This window comes from Vigna radiata, chromosome 5 (assembly GCF_000741045.1).
Source record: "Vigna radiata var. radiata cultivar VC1973A chromosome 5, Vradiata_ver6, whole genome shotgun sequence".
Taxonomy (NCBI): domain Eukaryota; kingdom Viridiplantae; phylum Streptophyta; class Magnoliopsida; order Fabales; family Fabaceae; genus Vigna; species Vigna radiata.
The window spans coordinates 27,607,847-27,634,255 of record NC_028355.1 but is presented as its reverse complement, the minus strand read 5'-3'; the positions used below and the strand labels follow the sequence as shown (position 1 = coordinate 27,634,255).

General features: G+C 34.4%; 3 protein-coding genes across 4 annotated transcripts; 1 reads left to right on the top strand and 2 right to left on the bottom strand.

Moving 5' to 3' along the window:
- Positions 1 to 712: 712 nt before the first annotated feature.
- Positions 713 to 5,655, bottom strand: LOC106759882 (protein N-terminal asparagine amidohydrolase). 2 transcript variants are annotated; one of them, XM_014643258.2, is made up of 9 exons: positions 4,519 to 5,567; positions 4,136 to 4,312; positions 3,184 to 3,248; positions 3,005 to 3,104; positions 2,846 to 2,884; positions 2,557 to 2,748; positions 2,125 to 2,303; positions 1,731 to 1,850; positions 713 to 1,255 (listed from the first exon to the last, which is right to left on the bottom strand). In XM_014643258.2, the coding sequence occupies exons 1-9, from the start codon at positions 4,585 to 4,587 to the stop codon at positions 1,150 to 1,152; spliced, it is 1,047 nt and encodes a 348-aa protein (XP_014498744.1). In that variant the 5' UTR covers positions 4,588 to 5,567; the 3' UTR covers positions 713 to 1,149. The 2 variants fall into 2 exon arrangements, with proteins under 2 accessions (XP_014498744.1, XP_014498745.1); XM_014643259.2 differs by having other exon boundaries at positions 715 to 1,255; positions 5,475 to 5,655.
- An 11,327-nt stretch (positions 5,656 to 16,982) lies between these two features.
- Positions 16,983 to 22,281, top strand: LOC106762478. The gene is made up of 3 exons (XM_014646419.2): positions 16,983 to 17,852; positions 17,966 to 18,704; positions 20,954 to 22,281. Exons 1-3 carry the CDS (start codon positions 17,464 to 17,466, stop codon positions 22,004 to 22,006), a joined length of 2,181 nt encoding a protein of 726 aa, XP_014501905.1. The 5' UTR covers positions 16,983 to 17,463; the 3' UTR covers positions 22,007 to 22,281.
- A 136-nt stretch (positions 22,282 to 22,417) lies between these two features.
- LOC111241696 (homoserine kinase-like) lies at positions 22,418 to 24,978 on the bottom strand. The gene has a single exon (XM_022781283.1). The coding sequence runs from the start codon at positions 24,314 to 24,316 to the stop codon at positions 23,465 to 23,467; it is 852 nt and encodes a 283-aa protein (XP_022637004.1). The 5' UTR covers positions 24,317 to 24,978; the 3' UTR covers positions 22,418 to 23,464.
- Between the last annotated feature and the right edge of the window lie 1,431 nt (positions 24,979 to 26,409).

The window sequence follows — 26,409 nt, the reverse complement described above, 5'->3', positions numbered from 1 at the left end:
GGGAGAGGATCAAATCTTCAGAGAGGTTGATCTAAATGCTATCCTTGGACAGCATAACATAGAGGAGGGTGGTCGCATAGAAGCCACGACCATCCCTATCCCGGACATCAAAGTTGAGTTTTCTCAGCCCAGCCATGTTACTGTGCAATCCGCGCCTCACTATACTACGAGAGCACCAAAGGGTCGATTGGCGGACAATCCTCGTCCCTAGAAGCCGCCGTCTTCTGAGGCTGTTCCGAAGTGCGGTGGTGAGGATGTGCTGAGGATAATACAACACATGTTGACGAGTTACTACAGGGCGGAAATTAATGATGAAGATTTTAAATTTTAGATATTCATTTGGATGAAGGGATAAATTTGATGGAGTGAAAAAGGAGATGGAAATGAGGGAAAAAATTGAAAAATAAGATTGTTTGAATTGAGAGGAAACCTGAATTTGACTTGAAAAATTGTAATAAATGTGATTGAATATATTTAAAAATAATTATAAAATAAAAGTTTAAAAATAATTAAAATATGATTTTTTATAAAATAAAATTAAACCAAAAATTATTATAAATTTGTAATATATAAAAAAGTTATGTTATCATATCAATATGATATTATTTATTTATTTTCACTTATTAAAATATTATGTTAGATTTTATTTTTAGCATTTATATTTATCTCCTTTATTTCCACGTGGGATTATATGTATATCCTTAATTATATACCTGAATTCATTATTGATAATAGCAAATACCTCTACGAATAATTTCCTTACAAGCATGTGATACACGTGATATATAATAGTTTCTTCCTGCCCCTTAATCTAGAATTTAAAATAAAAAGAGAGTAAAAAATTTGAAGTCCTAATAATTTCACTCAATAGAAAACTGTGTCTGAAATAATGCATTAAAGAACATGGTTTTCATACCATATCCTAAGCTCACGATAGAGCTTCACAACTAATGGCTAATCTCCATTTTTGTTGCACTTATCAGTTTCTAGGAACTTAATGCTAATTTCACATACTATATTACTTTAAAACTAAGACACTATAAACCACTTGCCTGCAATTCAATAACTTCCATGAATGACAAATAAAACGTTCAATAACAAGCTAAAGCATTATTGAAAAGGATTAGCCCTAGCCACCTTGGAATGTCATTAACACCTTATCCACCTTCCATCACAACTTCTAGCAAAAGTGCGAGGCTGCTTCATAGGAAAAGTTTCTGTCCAGTGTGGATGCTCCATCAAATAACTCCACTGTCTGAATACGTCATTATTATTATTATTATTACTATTATTATTCATGCAAATATGACAGTCTAGGAAATAAGAAGAGAATACATTAGATAAGAGAAATAAAGCCAAAAGTTTCAATTTCAACATCTTCAAAGACAAATGAAGATTAACCAAGTCAATGAATAAAAAGCTTTTGAAGTTTTACAGTTGAAATTAATGGTAATATGAAGCTTTCCAGTTGCAGCAACAAGATTCTTTTTTCTTTCTTTTGTCAGAAAAAATTAGAGTGTAAATTAGACTGTTCATTTAAGTATAAATTAAAGAAAATCTTAAAAACTATGACTCCTAAAACTGTGTAAAATCTATCATCTGAAGACAACAACGACAATATTTTCATTCGACTAGGTGAGGTTGCATATACTAATTGGATGATGGCATTGAATTTTGAAATACGATGATAGCTTGAAATACATATAGTTAGAATCAACCATATGTTTTACCTTCGTAAATTATCCACAAAGTCTGGTGCCTCAGCAGTAGGTGAAGTTGAACAAGTTGAAAGAATTTCCGAATCAGAACAGTTCAGAAGTGAAAGAGCAATATGATATTGACGAAGAGTCCTAGATAAGCAACCAGCAAGCATCAGTGTATCAGAATGGAAGAGAAAGGATTTTGGGAATCAATATCAAATCAAACCAGAGAAATTATTTAATTCATTTACTTCCCAAGAAAACAGTTTTAAACATCATGAATGACCTAGGACAAATTATTTTTCTATAAACTATAATAAATTTAAAGGAGTTCCTTCATATATTATTTTATTTCTGCATTGGCTTCACAAGTATTTTCCACCTGCAAGATTTGAAAATGAACTCACAAAATTTCATTAGTTACCAGCGACAAGGAGCAATTTTGAAACAATCAGAGCCACAGTCATATGTTTCTAGTAACTTCTCTTTCCAATTGGCATCTTCATAAGAAACAGATACTCGTATTCTTCTGACAAGCTCATCTGGACATCTAGAAGTTCTATCAAAAATAGCTGGGATGACAATACCTGATGCAGTCTCCACCTGAAATGATGCATAGAATGGAAGAAGTCAAAGATCCCATTCAAAAGTTTGAACATATATGTAATTATTCACTAAAAGGTGTACAACAGCTTTCACAACATCTTTAGAAAATATTAAAAAAATCAATTAGTTAAGAAAGTGATTTAAGTAGTGGTTTCTTATTTAATAAGGGTTATGTAGCAGCAAGTAAGAGGTTTATCACATACTGCAAATGAACCAGACATAATGACAAAAGTTTAAAGCAGAAGCTGACCACAAATCCATTGAAAAAGGGGTATGTGTTTCCATCAGAATCTCTTCTGGTATTATGTCCAAGAACACAGAACGTTTGGAGGTGAAACTTCTCATCTCTTGACCAAAGAGTATGAACAATCTTTGAACACAAAGGAAAGGAATAACCATCCAAATATGCAGGGCTTTCTGATATTGCACTACCATTTCCTTGCTGCACAAAAGTTCAACCGATCCAACTACAATTATACTGTCTGAGTGGAAACTAGAAATTGAAAATTCACTAACAAAGCAGAAGACCCTGGTCAGACTTGCAGTGATACGTCTTCAAACCCCCCTATGAGATGCACCTGCAGTTGGGACAAAGCAACTTTTATTACAGAAGATAATCTAAGTCAAAAAGAAGTCATTGAACATATTGATCACATAAAGCCACTATAGAAAGTAGAGATCAAGAGAAGGTAAAGCACTTCGAACTCGGTCTCCAGACTGTTTGCAACAAGTGATGATAACATTTGGGAAAGGCCCATTTCTACAATTTCTGGCGAATCCATATGAGCAACTGATGTCCTGCATTAAAAGAAATAAAATAAAATAAAATTGTGAAACTTAATATACAGTAGTCTAGCCACAAACTCCTAGTCCTTACATTCCAGTTTTTTTGTTCCGAATAACAAGGCCAACGCACGTTGTTGCTTCATCAGTGCCAACAAACTAGAGATATGGGAGGAAAATGAAGCACATGAATAACATTTTTGAAACAGAATAGTAAAATCGTGTAAAATGAATTGAACTATAAATTGCCAATCATACAGGCAGATTTGCCGATTCCTCAGATTACTCAGTGTAATCAAAGAAGATCACAAAAAAAGACGGAAAATAATCTGCCATGTCATATAACAAACAAAATTGAAGGCAAATTAGCAGAATTCACATAGTAATTGAAATATACATACATATACATACACACATACATATACATACACACATATAAATACATACATACACACCCATATACTTACAAAATTAAGTTGTAAGCAAATAAAAATAAAAAACATAAAGAATAACACTATTAATTCAAAGTTCAATTAGATGGAGACTCGTCAGAAATGACAAGAGAAAGCAGGATGAGTGTCACAATCGCAAAACACATTAGCCACAACAGCAGATCCAAGAAATTCCACAATGCAATAGCACTAAGGCACCACTATGGCAGCTATTTAACAACATTGACATTACGAAAGAAGTATCTGCCTGAGGTTATTGATGTAATATAAAGACTAAAACATGAATTAAAGCATCATATTTTAAAGATCAAAGAAATACACAAAGCAAAAAATGGACAAAATGGGATGTAATGCAAGGAAGAACTCAGAATATTCAGGATATGAAAAAGAAATTCCACAGATGATGTTGCTTACAGTTCAAATTAAGTATGAATGGCCTGCATGCAAAAGATTGTAAGTGGCATACAACAATGGACGGTGAACTGGTATAAAATTAAATTTACAACTTTACACGTTATTAAAGTAAACAGGAAATGGTCGCATTTGAAGTAATCTATAATATCTTAATGACATTACAGAGGGTTAAAAAGTTACATCAACGAGGGCAGGGTCAACTGTAGCATATTCTTTCTGGAATATATAAACCCACTTTGATCTCTCTGAACCAGACTCATCAGATGCTAAGAACTTCCTCTCTGGGTTAGCCTTAAAAGAACTTGTGGCTGATATCAGATTGGGACTTTCCAGCAAAGCAAGTAGAATATCATCTCCCTGTTCGTAAGCATAGAGTGCAGGTCTTCACATACTTATGAAATGATACTAAAATCAAATTTATACTTGCATCACAAACCTTGTAACTTTCAATCATGCAAACAACAACTTAAAATGTCATGCATTTTTTTCAGGAGCTATGCATTGAAACATAAACTAAGAAATAATAAGCTTGCAAACAAAATTGTTATATGTACATGTGTTACCAAGCCCAATGAAGAGGCAGACAGGCCCAAATGAAGTCTCAAAAGGCCCTCTCGGCTAAAGGCCTTCATCCAGTACAATCAGGCCTGTACAAGTGTAGGACACAAATGAAATGCAATTTTAGCCTGTTTCTTATTTTTTGATATTTTTAGCTTATCCAAGTTCATCTATCACCATGCCTTCAATTTTCTCCATCTTAAACTAATGAATGAATCATACCATTAAACAAAATATCACTGGTCCAAATATCATTCAACCCAGTTGTCCAGTAAACAACATAGACAATTGCTAAAGAAGATTGGGCTAACACCTATTCAGGGATGTCATAAGTTTTCAGTTTTTTGCCTTTTTTGAATGCAAATTGGAAACACTTTTAATTCAATTCCTTTAACTGAAAGGTAGCTTTGATTTTCAGTCTTTGGGAGTAAGCCATTCAACGTACTTTACCAATCTGAAAAAGACCCATCCAAAACAAAAACCACCATTAAAGCCACCCCCACTATGGCCACCTCCATCTCACCCAATTAACTCCGAATTACAAATCGTGACTGATTTGTGTGCTTTGGACTTCAAATTTAGAAACTAAAATTTAAAAAAAAAAAAAAGACTCTAAATTACAAAACTAAATATAAATAATCGAAACCTAAAACTGACATCTATCGCAAAAGTTCCTAAATAAATGGATCTCACTCACACTTTCCCAGTTTTCTTCTATGATTGTGCTCCTTCTAAAGCAAGTAAACTTAATCAGAAGAATAAGTCAACAAGAATGTGAATACCAAAACAAAGAGTGTCAACCAGAGAATTCCACCAATTAATTAAAAAGTAAAAATATTAGTAACATATATAGCCAGAAGAAAAGTGGGTAGAGAATGATGCAGTGACATAATTTGTTTTCTCACTACATTATCACAAAAAGGGAAATGGGTTAGAGACAGATAGAAGAAGAAAGAGGAACCTGAGGTTGAGATGGTGAGGATGAAGGAGTAGAGAATGAATGGCCCTCAATGAATATCATGGCTTCTGGGTATTGTTGCGAATTAACCACAGAAGGAAGAAACAAAAGAGAGTGAGCTTTGGTTGGCGTTCAAAAGAAGCTGATGCAGCAGTTGGTTTATTCACTGGGTCAACGGTGAATGTTTGTTTCTTTGTTTGGAATAAAACCTAGGATGCATAACATTTGTTTATGTTTGTCTTATTTGTTAGGTTAAAATTCCTTAATTTGGTCACCATATATTTTTTTTTGTCTCAATTTAGTCCTTTAATTTGTAAAAATGAGGCAATTTAGCCATCACTGTTAAATAAAGAGTAACGTCGTTTCTTACTGATGAGTTGTAATTTTTTTTAACTGTGGTGGCAATATCTATTAATTTATATGGGTGTTGGTTGTGTAATGAAGTCTTCCACATGGCATACACGTGTTATGGTCTTAGCCCTAACACTAAAGATGCCCTAAAACTTAACATTTTAAGCAACCCTAACACTTAACATCCTCACAGATTTCTGGAAGCAGTGGACAAAGATAAAGCTTTGGAAGAAGTGTTCATTTCAGGTGACCAAATGTCTGGATCTTCTTCTTCGTGCAAATGCTTGGGTGGTTGGGGCTTTGAACAGAGTACTGGTGGTGGGAGNNGGTTGGGAGCAAAACCNANTTGCTATTGTGGTTCGAAAGCNGTGTTTCGCATGGCCAAAACTGCTAAGAACAAGGNCAAACGATTTTGGGGTTGCCCTCACTTCAAGGTAATTTGTGTGATTTCATTTGTTTGAATTTTGATTTCGTTGACGAGGGGGTGTGCTTTCTTCTTGTACAGGGTGGGAGTGGAGAGATGGGTGGATGCAACTTCTTTCAGTGGTGCAATGAAGAAGTGTTTGATGAACGAAATTTGACGATTCCTGATGAAAGGAGTGCAAGTGTGAGAAACAACGAAGTGGGTGGAAGTATGATGAAGATGGAAGAAAGAGATGTTGAAAATCTGAAATATGCTTCTTTGGAGAAAAGTGTTGTTATTTTGGAGAAGGGCATGAAGGTGTTAATTGGGATGATGTTTGTTACCTGGGTGTTTAATGTAATTTTGATTTCGATGTTGATGAAAGTAGATTGATTTCTTAGGAGGTTGATGAAAGTATGTTAATGAAAGTAGGTCTCTGAAAGTATGTAATCTAATTTCATATTAACAGCAAGTACTTTCATATTTATAAAAGTTCCTGTGTTTAATTTCATCTTGTAAAATTTTCCCTTTGATTTGTTTTATTTGATAATGATCTTTAGGGAAAAGAGACACAATATGCCATTCAATCTTTAGGGTGTGACAATTATTGTGATAATGATCTGTGAACAAGCACCATTGAATTGTAAACATTCAATCTGCANTTAATTTGTATACAATAAAAACCAAAAACTCTTGAAGAAGCACCAATGAATTAAAATGAACATTGACCATTGTCTTAAGCAATAGAGTTAATACACATTGACCACAAACTAAGGCTATTACTCAAAGTGGAGCCTTAAACATAGACATTGTCTTAAGCAATACACCAAAAAGACCAGATAACACTAATAATCAAAAAGATCTGATAGCAACATTGTCTTAATGAGTACATCAAAATACAACTGACATTACAATTAAAAGATGTAACCAATATAAGGTCAAATTTCAAAGTTCCAAAATAAAGTGAAATATGACTTCATTCAGCAGCAGCAGGCACGTGTGTTGTTTGACCAGTAGGTTGCTCAGGAGGAGGTACTGTCACTTGTGGTGTTTGATCAGTAAGTTGCTCAGTAGGTTGCTGAGTAGCTTGCTCAGTAGCTTCTGCAGCAGGAGGTTGGTCAACTGGAATAGTTGTTGTAGTTGGTCGTTGTGGACAACATCTTTTGTTGTGTCCAAGTTGTTTGCAAATAGCACATGATTTTTTGCTTCCACCCTTTCTTAGTTCAGTATCATTCTTCTTCAACTCCCAACTCTCTAGCCTTCGTTTTTTCTTGGGCCTGCCAGGCATTGGCTTCTTCTTTGGGGGTAACACATCTGGATATGGAGTTTTCTCCCAAAGAACTTGACCATTGATAGGGTAAACGATGGAGTTGTAAGTCTCTTCATACGTTGACTTCCTATACCAAGTACCAATATAGTCTTCTGCATTTACATTCAAGAACTTCATTGCAGTGATGGCGTGAGTGCAAGGAATACCAGTCAGTAACCATTTTCTACAACTGCATTCTTGCTTGTCAAGATTGACAACATATTGCTCCCTAAATTGTGAAATATGGATGATTTCAAATAACTGATCTGATGACCATCTGTCATGATTAAAAAGTTAGAAACAAAGTTAGGAACAAAGTTAAAAAGAAAGAAAAAAAAGATGACCATGTTTGCTTTGGAAGAAGTATTGAACTTACCTTGGTAACCAATACCTGGTTAACCATGACTATTTTAAAAATCTGTTGAGAACCTTAGGGCACACACTACCTTGATATAGTGCCATCTTTGTCCTGTTCTTAGCCCACCTCTTCATGATGTAAACCTTAATCTCTTCCAACATGGTGATAATTGGTTTAGTCCTAGTGTGAAGTAGCACACTGTTGAATCCCTCACACATGTTGTTGACAAGAGTGTCACATTGTGATCTAGAAGTGAATCTAGATCGTGACCAANATCTGGGGAAAACAATATATGTNNAAATAAGTATAAATGTCCAAGTACAACAATAATAACGTAGAGTAAGCTGAACACATACCTTGGTGCAATTCCAATCAAATACTTATAGGCTTCTAAATTGATCTCTTTANTTTTCAACATTTCAGCCTCCCATAGTTGTGGATATGTGGCTGTTGCTGCTGTCCACATCAACCTTTTGAGGTCTTTTCCAGGAAATTGCTTTCTAAAATTTGAGTACAAATGTCTAACACAAAAGCGTTGTTCTACCTTAGGTAGAAGTTCAGCAAAGGCTGATAGCAGACCCTACAAGTTTAAATAATGAAGTCAGATGAGGTTTATGTTAAATAGGTTGTAATTAAGCTTTGTTAGGGTTGACTGACCTTTTGTTGGTCTGAAATAAATGTACATGCTCCACATATAGCTTCCCCACCAAGATCCCCAATCAGAAGGTCCAAGAACCAAGTCCACGAGTCCTTGTTTTCTACCTCAACAACAGCATATGCAATGGGCATAATTTGTTCATTTGCATCTCTTCCCACTACTGTTAGTAATTCCCCTCCATACTTGCCTTTGAGAAAGCATCCATCCAACCCAATGATGAGTCTACAACTACTGAAACTATCTTTGCATGCTTTCAAGCATACATAAATTCTCTTGAAGATACACTCCCCATTAATATTTTCAGCCTTTATTTTCACTGTTGAACCTGAATTTGACCTGAGAAGCTCATGACCATAATCATAGATTCTTCTATATTGTTCCTTGAATAAACCATCAACATTATCTTTTGCCATGGCTCTTGCCCCAAAAGCCATATTTCTAGAGATTCCAACATTCCATTTCCTACTCACTTTATCCCTAATATCCATGACTTTCATGTTAGGGTTCTCTCTAACAGCTTTTTCCATCCTTTTGCTCAACCACTTAGAAGTGATACACTTCACATTAAAATCTCTGCTACAAGTATGATCATCAATCACTTTTCTTAGCTGCCATGACTTGGAACGAGAACTAAAGGCACAATAAGCATACCATTTGCATTTACCATTGCCCCCACAACATTTTACACTAATCCTCTTGTTGTCATTCTTTAAGAATTTTAAATTTCGACCATTACTTAGTGCATATGTCCCAATGGCCTCTTTGAATTCGTTTTTATCAGTAAAATAAGTCCCAACCTCCCACTTATATTCTTCTAGAATTTTAGGCATGCTAAATGTGGGGAACACAGTTCTAGGAATGTCACCTTCATCCTCACTTTCTGGACCACTGTGCAAGTGATCTGACACCCACTCATTGTCAGATATACCACATAAATCATTGATGTCATCATTACCACTTGTCCATGAACTGCATGGTTGTTCTTCACTCAAGCTTCTTTTAGATGTACCAATGTTATCAGAATGAATGGTCACATCAACAAGACTTTCTTCACTACTAGACTCATCTACGTTTTCATCTTCATCCTCATCTTCTTCTATATTTTCATCTTCATCCTCATCTTCTACGTCTTCCAGCTCAACCTCATCCGCATCAGCAACCTCAACCTCCTCCAATTGTGTTAAACCTTCACCCTCACCCTCAACCTCAGCCTCAACCTCTCTCTCAACCTCATCCTCAACCTCCTCCAATTGTGTTACAACTTCAGCCTCACCCTCAACCTCAGCCTCAACCTCTTTCTCAACCTCTCTTTCAACTTCTCCCTCAGCCAATTGTGTTACAACTTCAGCCTCACCCTCAACCTCACAGTAAACCTCTCTCTCAACCTCACAGTAAACCTCTCTCTCAACCTCACACTCACCCTCACCATGACCATTCTGCATTTCTGTTACAACTTGAACCTCACCCTCACCCTCAACTTGTGTTTCAACATGAACTTCATCATTAACAGCACCATCAACCCATTCAATCATTTCAATTATTTCTGGTTCATTTCTATTATGAACAACGTACAAATATACTTCACCATTTAACATTGCAATATTAACCATGTGCAAAGCACCCCTATCATCAGTCAACAATTCTAATCTCTCTGGTACCACTGACTGACCTCCTAAACTGTACCAAACTTTTTTAATGTCTTTATGACCTAACTCTTTCACTGATGTTATTATTCCAAAATAGCAGAAGAGGTCTGGATCACAAGACCATTGTGTTATCTCTCCATCAAATTTTAAATTACCATTATCATCACTAACAAAATGTCCTGTATGATGGACCACTACTTTAATACGGTCATCCATGATATACTACTATTCAAACAGAACCTTTTAACACCTGTACATTGGGGGAAAAATTATATTATGAAAGGGACGGGATAAAGTACTAACTAAGCAACTGTAACACAAGAAGGGACAGGGGATAAAATAACATCCCCACTAAGGAAACACTGGTCCAGCAAAAGGGGACCACTACTTTTAAAGAAGTAAAGGAACAATTTTTTTGACCACGACACTGCACACATGGACCACGTAACTGTACACATCAACACACAAACAGGAATTTCTGGGAGCACTGCTTTTAAACATATCACAGAAATCAAAAACATAAACAAACAATAAACGATACCCATCACAAAACAACAAAGCAACAACATACGAAACATATTCTAACATAAACACACCAACAACATATCATAATTGGGACCACACGAAACCCATTACATATTCGTAGACAAAAAACATAGGGAACTTACCTTCACTAACATCCAACCTGAATTCGTTGCATCCACGAGCACATAGAACTTCGACGAAGAAATGGAGAATGCGAACCCTAACTTTGATTTCTGGTACCCACGGAATTCCCAATTCTCTTAAATCCCTAATTCCCCCACTTATTCTTTTCTCATTATTAAATAAAACGAAATTATAAAATCATTTTCCACGTCACTAACTTTTTTTTTAAATCATTTATAACTCACCCACTTATCTGTCCACCACGTCATCAGTAGGAAACGGCGTTACTCTTTATTTAAGGTGATGGCTAAATTGCCTCATTTTTACAAATTAAAGGACTAAATTGAGACAAAAAAAAAATATGGTGACCAAATTGAGATTGCCATACAAATATGAGGACCAAAAAAGGGTTTTAACCTATTTATTATAGGTTTTTTTTTTTTTAAAAAAAAATGTCTTATTTTAATACTCTAATTTTGAAATATATCACATTTTTTTAGGAGAAGTGGTTTAAATACATTTGAAAGACTAAAATTAATATGATTCGGTATAAGAGGATTAAAATAAAAGATTTCTTTTTTAATTTATTTCAGTAGCCTCTTTCTCATCTTTTTAATATGCACCTAAACCATACTCTTCTACTATATACACAGTTTTTCTTATGTTTTTTTTTTTGAAATATAAAAATTTTGTTTAGAAAAAAGGCTTTAGAAATAAAAATAAAAAATTTAAAATATAGCAAAATATCAATTTTTTTAATAGAAATTTTTTAAATTCTTAAAATAGAATAGGTATTGAAATTTATGAAAAGAATTTATTTATAAAAAATATATAAATGGAAATTCTAATGTGAAAAATTGAGTAAATTGTATTTGATTATGTAATTAATTTTTTAGTGGTTATAGGTATGTATATATTAGTCATATAATGTATAACATATTAGAAAGAAATAAGGTATAAGTAGATAATAATGGAATGAATTACAAAGTGAAAAAAGAAATTATTTATGCACAACTTAAAATATATTTAAAAACGAAATACAAATTGATATTGATAGTAATTCCTCGTCTCATGGAACTCTAAAAAATATAATATTGTTTCTAAGTCTTCCAATAAAGTTGATTACCATGGTCTAGCTGTTATCGTATGTGAGATACAATGGCTTCACTGTTTTCTTCAAGACCTTCACATCTAGACTTGTCACAGTTTCCCTTTACTGCAATAATAAATATGCCAAGTATATAGCTCACAACCAAAGCTTTTGTGAAAGGATGAAACATATTGACTTGGACGGTTACGTTGTGCGCGAGAGGATCTAAGTCAATCTCCTGAATCTTCTCTTCATTTGCTCGGATGAATAGCTCGCTAGCATCTTCACAAAGTTTTCTCACCATGTTCGCTTTCGATTTATCATCCTCAATCTTGGATTAGTCAATATACACCATCCAACTTGAGGGAGACTATTAATACAGTTATGTTAGTTGAGATTACCATTTAAGAGTAATAATTAATTTGTTAAAGTTCGCGGCTAGTTAGATTTTGGGACTTTTCCATTTTTTCTCTGTTTTGTAGGAGCCCTATATAAACTAGGGTTCCCCTTTTCTTTCATGTAACAACAACAATTAGTAACATAAAATCTATAAGAAATTTCAATTTTCCCTTACTTATTTCAGCTTTCTCTTTGCTTCCATGTTTCTTTCCCTTATTGCTGCAATGGGTATCTCCTCCGCTCCGGCCTTTCTCCCTTAATATCATCTATGATATTTTTCGACAAAAGTTAGTGAATGTATATTTGTGGTTTGGATGAAAAGTTCAATGTTGCGCCAAGTGTGGTCATGTTGCACAAATGGCTGTAAAGTTGATTTGTTTTCTTTTCAAATGGTCGATTATTTGTGCAACATCATTATCAAATTTAGTGTCAGCAATATCATGCACAAGGTGGTTGTTAACTACTCTTACTAGCGTTGATTGTTGATTTCATTGTAACTCCCCGGCAACCTACAGGGACTGTTGACTGCCCCCACACATCACCATGAGACTTTCCAGTGTGCTTTGTCCTCACTCGCACACTTTCCGGGAAAACTTCCCGGAAGGTCACCCATCCCAGAATTTCTGCAGGCTAAGCACGCTTAACCATGGAGTTCTTATGGGTTAGGCTTCCGAAAAGTAAATGCATTTTGGTGATATGGGTAGCCAAATCAATTCCTTTAAGCTATCCTTCAACTGTATAGTCTCATACCTATATAGTCTCTAGATCCCTCTCATTCCGGTGTATGTTCGATTCGTCCATGTGCCCCTTCCACTTGAAGCCTGCCAAGAGCCGCTCCTTGTCCGTGCCCCATGCACCATGCTTCTTGCACCGGCGATCACTCCCCGCCCTCGTCAGTGCCCGGGTGTCACATCATGGTTTATTGTTATTTGAGATACATGATATGTAATGCCTCTTTGGTCATTCAATGTGGGTTCAAAAGTACAACTTGTTGATGGATCTATTGATTAGAAGTTTTATGTGTAGTTGTGTGGTATGCAAAAATGTTTTAGACTTTAACATTGAAACTACCCACCATCTTCACATTCTTTGATTTTCCCATTTGTAAGTAAGACTTCAAGGTATGAATTTGAATAGTTATTTGTTTCATTCATGTAAAAATGATAAGTGTTTGTGTTGGGTTTTATAAAGAAAAGGAAATGGTTAGGTTTATTGTGGTCTGCAATACGACGATAGTTTGTGGTTGAAGTGTGTTGTCTGATGGTATTTATAAGGCAAGTAGGATTGAGTTTGCGAGGTTGGTTTTTATAAGTTGTTTAGTATGCTTACCCAATAAAGTTGAGAAGTTTTGTTTTGGTGGTAGAGTGCATGTGAACTTGTTGACATGTGTTCTAAACTACATCATCTTCCAATAAACGTTACAGTCAAGTCTAATAAAAGTTGATAGATATGAGGCACATAATATACAAACAAACTAATGGTTTGAAGGTGACAAACTACTTCGATTCAAACTTTGTTGGTTGCATTAATACCAAAAATAAAAATCAAAATCTAGTTATTTTTTATGCCAACTATTGGAGATATATCTTAGAGTAGCAAAACCCAGACCTTGACGACTACTTCCACTATAGAGAATGAGTTCGTTTCTTGTTTTGAGTCTACCTCACATGATGTATGGTTGAAAAATTTTATATATGGGCTTAGAGTTGTGAATTCAATTATTAGGTCATCTGTTGCCATATTTATGGCTAAGAATAATAGAAATGAAGGTCAAAGTAAGCACAATAATATCAAACATCTAGCCATAAGAAAACCTGTTAAATGGTCATTGAATTAACATTGAGTTGATGATTGTTGATCCGTTTACTAAAGACATGCTGTTAAAGAATTTTAAGGGCCATTCAGTACAAATGAGACCTGGTTTCATGATGTGACAATAATTAATTTGATAAAACTCTTATTCAGATTTTTATTTTTTTCATTTTGTTGTACACATATTTGTTTATTTTGAGAATTTTCATTTAACCTAAAATAAACGTATGATTTATTCATTACAGTTAAGAGTCATTAATGAGAGACTTGATATATTATGATACATGGAAGATAATACTTATTTTTTAAAAGACCTGTCGTCATGATCTTTGTATTTATATTTTTGTATTGATTAATAATGAGATAAATGGACTAAGTGGAAGAATGTTGACAATTTCTTAAATATGCAAGATCATATGAGATATTTAGTTAAATCAATTATTTTCATAAATATAGTCCATTTAGTCAATCAATTATTAAAATTGTTACATGAATTTTGATACCTTGATTCTATAAAATTTACAATAATTTATTATACTCTATAATTGGTTAAGCTCTAAAAATTTCTGAGGTACTCTATATTTTGGATAATCATTGTACTATCAAAAATTTATATGAGAGTGAAAATTTGAAATTGAAAAACACAATAAAAAATTCTCATGATAGTGAGAATGACGATAAGTTAGTCCTTATTTAATATTTCACATTAGGTTTACATATAAATGATATTACTTTGGATGATAGGACAAAAATTCAACAAAAATTAAACTATTGCATTTTTTAATAAGTTTATCAAATATAATAATTAATTAATAAGTTCTCCAAAGATGTTCAATATATATCATTTTATACTTTGGAGTAATATTGAAAAACACTTCTTAAATATATAATTAGTTAATTTAAAAGTGTATAAGTATAGATAAAAGAGAAGACTGATTAAGACTTTTCAAGATATAAAGTTAATCTATTGATATAACCAACTTGATTATTGATTATATTTAATTTTTAATAATATAACCAATAATCAATTATATATATATATATGGGTTAAATATGTTTTTGATCCTTTAATTTTTAGTGAAAATTAGAATTAGTCTCTCTTTAGTCCTCTAATTTTAGAAATGTATGAATTTAGTTCTTTTAACTAAATTTTGTTAGATTTATTTGATGTTTCAAGCACGTTTAACGATACCATTTGGGTTGTTTACACGGTTTGATACATTTTTACTTTAATGTTAACTGAAAAATGCGTTCGAAACATCAAATAAAATTAACAAAATTTGGTTAAAAGGACTAAATTCGTACATTTACATTTCTAAAGTTGGAGGATTAAATTAGGCCAAAGTTTTGAAGAGAGACTAATTCTAATTTTTATTAAAAGTTAAGGGATTAAAAATATATTTAACCATTGATTTTTATAATAATAAACTAACTTCTATAATATAATATACTATCAAAATTTATAAGAGTGAAAATTTAAAATTGAAAAACGTATTAAAAGATTCTAATAACAGTGCGAATGACGGTAGGTTAGTGTTTATTGTTTTTTTTTTCATTAGATTTACAACTAACACTGGATTATAGAAAAAAATTAAACTATTACAATAAAATTTTAATAAATGTATCAACTGTAATACTCAATTAATAAGTTTTCCAAACAAAAAATGTTCAATATATATCATTTTATATTTTGGAGTAATATTGAAAAACACTTCTCAAATATATAATTAGTTAATTTGAAAGTATACATGTATAGATAAGAGAGAAGACTGATTAAGAATTTTAAAATATAAAATTAATCCATTGATATAACTAATACTTGATTATTGATTTATATTTAATTTTTAATAATATAACCAATAATCATATATATATATATATATATATATATATATTGATTTTTATAATAATGAACTAACTGCTAAAATCAATAATATTTTTTTATATTTATAAAATCCTAAACAAAAATATAATAATATAAATTGAACTTTTGTTAATAAACAAAATTTAGAACCATATTTAATTTTTAGTTAAAATAATGTATTTATATTTTGAACAAAAAACATTGCTTACACCACTTCCTTTTCAAGTTATCATTCAAAAGTTTCATGGCATGATATAATATTAGTTTAATGTCTCAATAGATTTTTATTTTTGTCCAAAATTTCAAAAAAGTTCCTTATTTTTTTAGCGTCTCAATTAGGTCATTATTTTTGTTGATTTGATGTAAATATGTCTTTTCTATCAATTTCATCAAATAGATCAATTAATGTGTGACGTGGCTTGATGACACTGACACATATAAAAAAAACGTGTGTGATATAGATTTTTTAAATTTTAGAATTAAAAAATTAAATTAATATATTATAATATTTGCTGAAATTAAGAAAAGAAAGGACAAAGATGGAAAAGGAAAAGATTTTTTATGAAACATTCATTGTCTTTTGCAATTGGAAAAGCAAAATCAAAATTATAAATTACTGTTTTTTAAGATGTGTTTTTTATCATAATTTTAAGTGACTCCGTTTACATTTAGTGAGTCCTAAATTTTCCATTAATTACATCACACAATTGAAAATAGGAACTATAGGAAAACTTTAAACACTGGTACAATTATTTTGTTAAGTAACCAACTTAGTTTTAAAGTGAACTATGTATACTAATTATAGATGGAAAATTAATAAATAAATATATATATATATATATATATATATATATATATATATATATATATATATATATATATTGGTGTTTTAGTTAAATTAGAACAGGGCTTTTAGACCCTTAACATTGGGCCAGTGAACAGTAGAGAAGGTAGAAGAAAAACGAAAAGCGGGTCAAGAGTCCAATTTGGAAGAGAAGCCGAAGCACAAGGAGGGGGGAGAAATTGGCGATTCAATTTGAAGGGTGAGTGTGGAAAGTAGAAAGGAAAATTGAATTCAGTGCTTCATTGGATAAGAAAGAGGCGTGGAACCGAAGACGTTAGTGCACAGTGTTAGTTTGGTACGTTAGAATTTATAATCTGGAACCTTCACACACAAAACACTACAGCAGCAGCACCTCGCCCAAAACCCCAGCCCCCAAGCCATGGCATCATGAATTCCATAGAAAGGATTTGTTAGGAGCCTTAAGCCATGGAAAAAGCAGAAAAAACCCTAATCACTGCTTTTAATTTTATTTAATTAAAGTTAATTTAGTTTCTCAAAATAAATATTATTTTAAAAAATAATAATTAAGATATTGGATTTGAAGAGGAGCCAGTTTATGGTTAAACCACAACATATTTTTCTTTTTTCTTCTTCTTCTTTCTCCTAGCGTATGGAAAACCACCAAAACCACAAGGGAGAGGCAGAACCTGACAGAGAAAACAACCAAAACCAAAACAATAACCAGGTGTGGGGCACGTGGGAGGAGTTGTTGCTAGCCTTCGCTGTCAACCGCCATGGATTCAAGGACTGGGACACCGTCGCCATGGAGGTTCAGTCGCGGGCCACGCGCCTCCTCGCCACGGCGCGCCACTGCGAGCAGAAATTTCACGATCTCAGCCGCCGATTCGCCGACCAATGCAACGACGGTCTTACGCCGCCGCAACAGGACGCCGAAGCCGCCGGGGACAACTCCGATCACGTCCCGTGGCTGGACGAATTGCGTAAACTCCGTGTCGCCGAGCTCCGCCGCGAGGTCCAGCGGCGCGACGATTCCATTCTGTAAATCTCCGAAATTCTCTTGATATTATTTTATTCTTTTTAGGTTTTAGATCTAATTTTACCTTTTTCTTTAATTTTTGTTTTTTTTAATGGTTCGTTTTTTTTATACCAAGGTCGCTGCAGTTGGAGGTGAAGAGGCTGGAGGAGGAGAAAGCGAAAGAGAATGACGGTAAAGACGTCCAGAAACCAGATCTGGCGGTTCCCGGCGAAGTGCGGCCGGAAAACGACAAAACCGGCGGAGAAGTCGAAGAGGTTGGACCGGCTAATTCCGGACCGGAGAGAACCGCAAACGCTGACAAGCTGTTGCCAACAGCGGGCGACGAATCGGACCGGGAGAATCAATCAGTTAACGAGTCTAACTCGACCGGTTCGAGGTTTGATAAAACCGGAGAAGGTGATGCAAAGTTAAGAGTCGAACCGGATCCGGTTCAGACCGGTTCAAAAGAAGTGGACCCGGTTGCAAGGAAGGGAAAACCGGTTGGGGAGGAATCGAATAATGGTAGCTACGATGCCTTGGCGAAGGTGCCAACGTGTGAGTCGGTGCCTCCTAGTGACGAGAGAAAGGTGGAGCAGGATGATGACTCGTCTGAGTTGCACGACTCAGTGGCTCACTCCGGGGAGGGAGGGACGAGAGAGAGCAGCGAAGTGCAGAGCTCAGCTAGCTTGACGAGGAAGAGGAAGACGCGTCGTAGAAAAGATGTTTCCGGTGGCGACGGTCGCGGAGGTGACACTTCTACACTGCCGGAGAATGAAGAGGTAACGATGCTTAAATCAGAACCGTTGGTTGGTATTTTGGAGTTAATCAAGGGACATGAACACAGTTCATTAATCGAGAGTCGTCTTGAGAGCCAGGTATTCCATCTACTTCTTTCTGTGGATAAAACTGGTAATTCACTTTTTTTTCAAATTTTAAATAATAATAATAATAATCTTTCATTCTTTTATTATTAAAACAAATTACTTTTTTTTAATACATGCATGCACGTTGAATATATACAAAATGTTTCCTACAATAATAATTAACTAAAAGCAATTAAGTATACATTTTTTTAAATAAGTAAAATTTAATTGCAAGCAAGAGGTTTTAAAATCGTGACTGTCCAACGGAAGGGACCACTTTTGAAACAGATTGGTTTTTAATGGGTATGGAATTTGTGAATAAAAAGAGCGAATCGATAATAAAAATTGAATATATATATATATATATATATATATAATATATTGAGTTCCATCATAAAGAGAAAAACGAATGAGAGGATCCATTTCTAGTTTCTTTTTCTAGGACTAAAGTGAAGTTAAAGATTTGATGGTTTTCCACGGCCGAAAATGGTAGATAAGCATGACACATGGCCGTGTTTGTATTGTTTCATGGCACTTGTTTTAAGAAAGAGATCAATTTTTAATATCATTAATATGTCAGAAGGTAAAATTAATTACATTATTTGGATAAATAATTTTATCAATTTCTTTGTACACTCATCCATTATTACGAACAAGGGAAGAATAATCTGTCGGGTCTCTCATATGCGTCAAAGTGTCTCAATGTGAAACATGCAAGTCTTTTAATTTGGAAGATGTTTATTATAACATCTCATTATCCCATGGCCAAAATAGAATCAATAGGGCCAATTTAATTTTCTCCCACGAGAAGATTATTTTATTTTACCCTAAATGCTGGAAAGAAAGTAAGGATCAATATTATCATATGCAGTTTTGTGAGCCCAGTATTTGAGTGCAGCTACATGTAACGAGCTCACAAATTATTTTAGAGCGAATCCACCTAAGCCCACTATTAGAAAGTTTTTTGGGCTAAATCCTATTCACTACGACCCAAAATAAAAAAGTTGACCAAGACCAAGTTTATTTTTAATTATTATTTTTTGTTAAACTTTTCTTTTTCGTCCCTTTTCTTGCGCCCATCCTTCTCGGCGATGACGTATTTGTTCAAGAGTCGTTGTCATCCAACTGTGTCTACCCTGAATATTAAATTTGGATACTTTCTGATTTTGTGTTTATTGCAAGTTATTTGCATTTTTCATTCACTGTTTACTTTTTTTTTCCCTTTCTAAACATCAATTTTCCTTAATTATATATTTATGAATAAGGAATTTCGACAGACATAGTAATATTTTTGTAATGATATTTATTTATCCATTTAGAATGCATCCATACCTATTAATAGATATTATTAGTTTTGTAACTGCCTCATAACAATTTTTTTGTCTACATGTTTTTACCTATTTTATCTTTATTACTATTAATACCCTTATTAATGTAAATTATTTTATTATTTTACTTTTTAAATTTTATAATTACTTTTAAATTTTAATGAATTATATATAATAAAATTATACTTATGAATAAATTTATTATTTTCCTCGTTAAATTGTGTAATTATTTTTAAACTTAATTAATTGCGTAGAATAAAATCATAAAAAGTATTTATTTTTAATATTTTTTAATGATGATGATAAAAAGTGGATATAGATGACTGTTATATAAAAATGTAAATATCAAGTAAGTTAATATAATAATATAATTATGATTAGTATTTCATTAAAAAGATGTAATGAATTTAATGTTCTTTGTCTCATGGAATGTCTAGATTGGACGGGATGGGAATGTTACCGAATTGGCACTAAGCTGTTAATGTTTGGATTTGATAATAAAAAAGAAAATCTGTACGGTAGTGGAAATACGAATGTGCGGTAGCTTTTTGTGCTCTTTCCCTGGTTGTTCCTGTGCTAGTCCTTTCACGTTGAAACAGCAAAAGCGCGGTCATAGATGTGTGCGCTCTCTCATGGTTATTTTAAAGATCTTTTTATTGCTAAATATATCCCAAAAGTTAATTGCAAGTACTAAACTCTTTTATCTATTTTATAATAATTCAATTTTTAATCTGACCTTAGAAACTCATATATCTTTCCTGAGTGGACATTATATGTACACGTGTGCTATAAAAAAAATAAGTATTTGTACATGTGCACGAAAAGCCCGATGATTTCGCATGTTTAAAATTTATCCTTGAATGGATATTAGATGTAGGTTCGTGCAATTATGAAAATTTAGTGAACATATTTTGGTGTGGTCTCTTGTGGCAGCTGGAGTCGGACAGATACAAAGACATAGTGAAACAGCCAATGGACATGGAAACCATACAATTAAGAATCCAGAAAGGTCAGTATTTCTCATGCACTAGTGCATTCTTCCGCGACCTCCTCCTCCTGTTCACCAACGCCACCGTCATCTTCCCCCATGACTCTCCGGAGTCACAGGCGGCGCGGCAGCTGCACCGCCTTGTCACCACCGAGATGAAGAACCACACCCAAGCACAATCCGACCCTATCCCCCGGAAGAGCGATTCACTCCCTCCAAACATACCACTAGCCAAACCTGATTCTCTCTTGTCCAAGAACAAAGCCTCTGGTCCCATATTGGTTTGCCGCAAACGCAGTTCAATGTCAGCGAAACCTTCCTCGACCAGTTTTGGCCAAAAGAATGAGCAACCTATCTTCAACGACAAGAAAGAAAGGGCACCTTCTGATTCAAAACCTCCTACGAAACCTTGTTCTGATACAGACGAAGAAGAGCCCCCCAAGGCCAAGGAGAAGCCTGTGACTGGAGTGAGAAGCCTGAGAAGGAGCAACAAGAACCTCAACAATAAGAAACTTTCCTCTAACTCCACTCCTAAAGCGGGGTCCTCGGGTAACAAGCCATCGGAGAGTCTTAAACCAGAGAAGAGTAAAGCAGAGGGAGGGGCAGACAAGAAGAGGAGTGCTGCTGCAGATTTCTTGAAACGGATAAAGCGAAATACTTCAGTGGACGCAGTGAAAGGTGGTGGTGGAGGTGGAGGAGGAAGTAGTAGCAGCAGCAAGGGAGGTGGAGGTGGTGGTGTTGGTGCCAAAGAGCAGAAGAAAATGGCGAATAATGTAAAGGGGGATAAAGGGAAAGAAAGGGCATCAAGGCATAGCGTTGGAGGGTCTGCGGATAAAAGGAATAATAAGAACATTGAGAACAGCTCTCAGTCGAAGAGGAGTGTTGGTAGACCTCCAAAGAAAGCAGCAGAGACAAATGCAGGAAATTCAAAGCGTGGGAGGGAAAATAGTGCTAGTGCTGGCAAAGATAAGCGACCCAAGAAACGTTCCAAGAAATGATTCAAGTTTCATAGTTAGTCTCTCTTTTCCTTTCTCTGTATATTATTATTATTTATTATTATTATTATTATTATTATTTTATCTTCAAAGCACGGGTTTCTTTTTTTGTTTTATACTGCTAATTTATTGATCAGCTGTAGCTTGTAGTCAGTTGGCCGGTACATGTAACAGTATTTTGATTTGGTAAACCTTGTAACAAAACAACATTGTCCTTCCGCGGACTGCTTTTCTTGATTTTTTGGTTTAACAGGAAAGCATAATCAGTGCCAGGTGCATGTGCTCGTTTTGATCACCACTTACTTTTTACTCCCCAATTGATGCAACCAGTCCATTCCACCACGTATATAGCATTCTGTGTCCAATTCAACGTTTTTCAACTGGAAACTAAGAAACTTTTTCATATACCTCCATATCATTGATCAAATTTAAAGTTATAGATAACATAACCCCTTAAAAGGGTAAGGTTTAATAGGTTTGGAGGTCCTTATATTTGAGGGTTTGTTTCAATTGGGTCTTTCAATTTTGAAAGTGATCAATTGGGTTCCTAATTTGGTCAATTTGATTCAATAAGAGTCTTTCCGTTAATTTTAGTAGACCGTGTTAAATTTTTTGTCTTATAACATGGTGATCTGGCATTTAATCACACGTGGCATAGTAAAATATTATCGTGTGGAAACCTTCACCCCCTTCCTCTTCCTCACCTTCTCTCCTCTCTAGGAAATCTTCTCACCCTTCCACACCCACTTTTTCAACATCTACATCCACGCCCATCCCTCAATCCAATTGTCTGGCGCACCTCTCGTGCCTCCCATCTCTCATTTTTGTTAAGCCTGTTGTTAGGAGGAATGGGTTTGTTTTGGGCTTTTGAATTGGTTTCTGTATGTTAGAGAAAAAGGATGAAAATTTGTGGATATGAGTTCATTTTATTGGGTTTAGTTATGGTCTTCATGGACAAACGAAGGTCAATTCCGGTGATTTTATTCAGAATATAACACCCATGAGTTTCTGTTAGAGACGAAATCTGCTTCCATGGCGAGATCCCAAACAACTGTAGATTTCGTTGTTCCGGCTAGTGTTGGTGGTGTGACCTTCATCGGCGATTGGGAAGATGTTGTCGGTTTGGAAGAGCAACAACGCCACCTCCAGAAGCTCCAAATGCCTCTTTCGTCATCATCAAAACAAGGCCAAATGGAGAAAATTAGGTCATGACCAGAGACTGACGAAATTAAAAACATGGGATTCATAGTGTTATGACAAAACATATCTAAACAACACCCAACAACAGCAACAAATCATAATCCTTCCAAGTGATCCACAGAACTGAAGAAAAACCAATTTGGGTCATCGGATTTGATCACTGACTTTGCTGGCATAAGAAATCAAAACAAGAAAAGAATCAAACAACAATGAAGTGGGTTTGATAGCATCACGATGATTCGACACATGTACTTTCCAGATCTAAAGAATGGTTGGGGGATTCATCATCATCGCGTGACCACGCCATAAGCGACCACGCCGCCATCGCCGGTAGCCACCATCACCCAACATCCATGCGCCTCCATCCTCACAAATCACTCGCCAAGCCGTTGTCGCAGAGTTGTCCAGGATCGCCATTCTTCTGCGCCAGATCTGCAAATCCAGAGGAACCCAAAATCGAACCCATCTGTGCGCATCATCAGCCCAAATCGGCGTCGCACCACAAAGCACCACCATGTCGCATTGCCACCACGACCACCTTTCCAGCAACATGGTGACAAAACTCAAAATCGCATCATCCTCCATCGCACGACCACCTGCAATCAAAAAAAGCAAAGGACCAACAATCATCACACAGAGACCCGATTCAAAGAAACCTTTCGATCCCGGACCGCTTCCCAAAGGCAAGCCCTTCTGTAGGGAGAGCGAGAGGCTGACGGATCGAATGGAGAGCATTTTCATGACTTCGATGGCGGCGATGCCAATGCAGTTCCAAAGAGGGTTTTTGCTGAGCTTATCGGGAGCGTGGCCGGTGATGTCGGAGATGCGTATCTCGCCTGGGTGAACCTGTGGGTCGACCCTGACAGAGACAATGTCCCCCATCCCATCGACGGCGCAACTTAGGAAGTCGAAGCCGAGACCGAGATTGGCGACAGTGGCAGGAGCAAACGCTTTAATGAATGTGGTTACGGGTTCGGGCTCCGTTCGAGTATTGAGCGAGACACTGTTGTTGTTGTCGTTGCTGTTGCTGCAGCATCTGAATCTTGCTATCGGCATCTCAGTGCCTTTGAAACTCGTCGGAGACGGACACAAGAAGTAAGTTGTCGTCGCCATTTCCACTTCCTCTTCCCACCACTCTTCCCACTTACAAACCTATATTTAATATTATTTAAACTAAACATATTAAATTATTGACTTACACAGTCCAACGGTGCCACTTAGATGTCTCAGTTTCACACATGTAAAAAAAGTTAATGTCGTTAACTGCATTTAACGGAAAGACTCTTATTGAATTAAATTGATCAAATCAGAGACCCAATTGATCACTTCCAAAATTGGAGGACCCAATTGAAACAAACCCTCAAATATAAGGACCTCCGAACTTATTAAACCAAAGGGTAACTATCATTTTAATACTCACCGTTTTTATTTTTCATACAATTACCAATATTGCGTGTATCTAATTAATAAAGTTATAAATGTGTTATATTTTTATTTTATACTAGTAGTAGAAAACGTATGTTGTGTGTCTCTATATGTTTGGAATTTGTACCTCTCCCATATTTTAAATTTAAAATTTGATAATGTAATCTCTCGATCTAGAATCCCACTGTCATTTGTCAAAAGCTCATCCATTCCACCCTTGTCTTTCTTCTTTGTTCCCCCAAAAGCCTCTTGGATAAGATTTGAATCAAACAACCACTCTCTAGCTCTTAATAGGGCCACATCTTCATCCAAACTAAATCTCCACTTCACATATGCCTCAGGTCTTATTATTCACGAATTTTCTACTTTATGTTTCACTTTGAAAAAGTAAGAAATGTAAAACAAAAATGTTAACAACAGAATAGCAAAAGTAAGACTATAAAGAGACTATTAAAATGTAAATGGATGGAAAGCAGATTTTTAACAGAAGAATGAATAGATCTAAATTCAAGTAAACGAAACTTGATAAAACTCGATCTCAACTTCACTTACTATTAAAACCTGACTACAAGGAAGAAGTCAAAAGATGAGCGGTTTCATAAAGAAAAGATGGAGCAGCTATAGAAAGCAAACGAGGAGTGAGAAGTTGTGACAATGGATTCAAATATGTGGGAACCCACGTAAATATTTAATAGGAATATTTTATTTTAACAAAATTAAATATTTTGTAATAATATTTTATTTTAATAAATTAGATGAAGTACGAAGAAAATACTACCTTGATAAAACCAAAGATAAATGTAATTTTAGTTTTTAAATAAATTCTCTGATATAAGAACCTAATATAAAAGCATCACACTCTTAAAAAAAATTCAAATCTCACAAAACCAAATAAAATAAAGGAAAAAGAAAATTGACATATATTTGATTTTAAAAAATGTGGTTAAGGGTTAACATTATTTGATTTTAAAGAAAATTGACATATATTTGAGTAAAAGAATATATTTAGAGATATCAAAGTATTAGTTAAAGTATCATTCCGCACCCTTAATTTTAACGTCGTTTACTCAAATTAACGACAAACACTTAATTGATTTAATTTTTCACATTTAAAGACATAATTGAGAAATTTTATAATGCGAAGACCTAACTGAGAAAATTATACAGAAATAGAAATGTTCTAAATGATTAAACTTTAATTTTAATACCTTTCGTATTTTTCTTTTTCTAAAAACTATGGAGAATATGTTTAATCCTTTTTCTTCTCTCCATACAGCTACCACTTATTAATTTTTATTCGTAATTTCTCGCAATTTCAGTAATTATGAAGGCCACTTCAATTAAAAACCATCGATTGGTACACACTAATAAGCGTTTGAATTTGAAATTATCAATGTTTCAAACTTCTGATGAAAATTATACATTGAAGATAAACTCATAAATAAAATATTATTAATCATAAGAGAACTTAGACACTATTGCAAAATCCAGTGTACAAAAATAATCCTAAAGACGGAATTTAAAAATTCATGTCTTTTTCCAAACTTTTTACCACTATGTCAACACTAATTGCCAAATTTAGTTCAACTTAGATATTTATAACCATCATTTTTGTAGTGAATAAATAATTTAATACACATTATTACATAAATGGAATCTTTAATTACTAGAACGTTTAGACAATTTTTTTTATAATATTTCAATTTTAGTAAAAAACCATATTTTTAAATTCCAAATTGCAGGATCTAAAATGTTTTCAACCCATGGATTATTGGGATTTT

Excerpts from the sequence above, each read along its gene's own strand:
- LOC106759882 (XM_014643258.2), bottom strand. The coding sequence starts at position 4,587 with ATGAAGGCCTTTAGCCGAGAGGGCCTTTTGAGACTTCATTTGGGCCTG. Across the intron at positions 3,105-3,183 it reads CGGAACAAAAAAACTGGAAT|GACATCAGTTGCTCATATGG; the intron begins GTAAGGACTAGG and ends CTTTTAATGCAG. Across the intron at positions 1,256-1,730 it reads TTTGTGGATAATTTACGAAG|ACAGTGGAGTTATTTGATGG; the intron begins GTAAAACATATG and ends TGACGTATTCAG.
- LOC106762478 (XM_014646419.2), top strand. The coding sequence starts at position 17,464 with ATGGAAAACCACCAAAACCACAAGGGAGAGGCAGAACCTGACAGAGAA. Across the intron at positions 17,853-17,965 it reads CGGCGCGACGATTCCATTCT|GTCGCTGCAGTTGGAGGTGA; the intron begins GTAAATCTCCGA and ends TTTTATACCAAG. Across the intron at positions 18,705-20,953 it reads AGAGTCGTCTTGAGAGCCAG|CTGGAGTCGGACAGATACAA; the intron begins GTATTCCATCTA and ends CTCTTGTGGCAG.
- LOC111241696 (XM_022781283.1), bottom strand. The coding sequence starts at position 24,316 with ATGGCGACGACAACTTACTTCTTGTGTCCGTCTCCGACGAGTTTCAAA.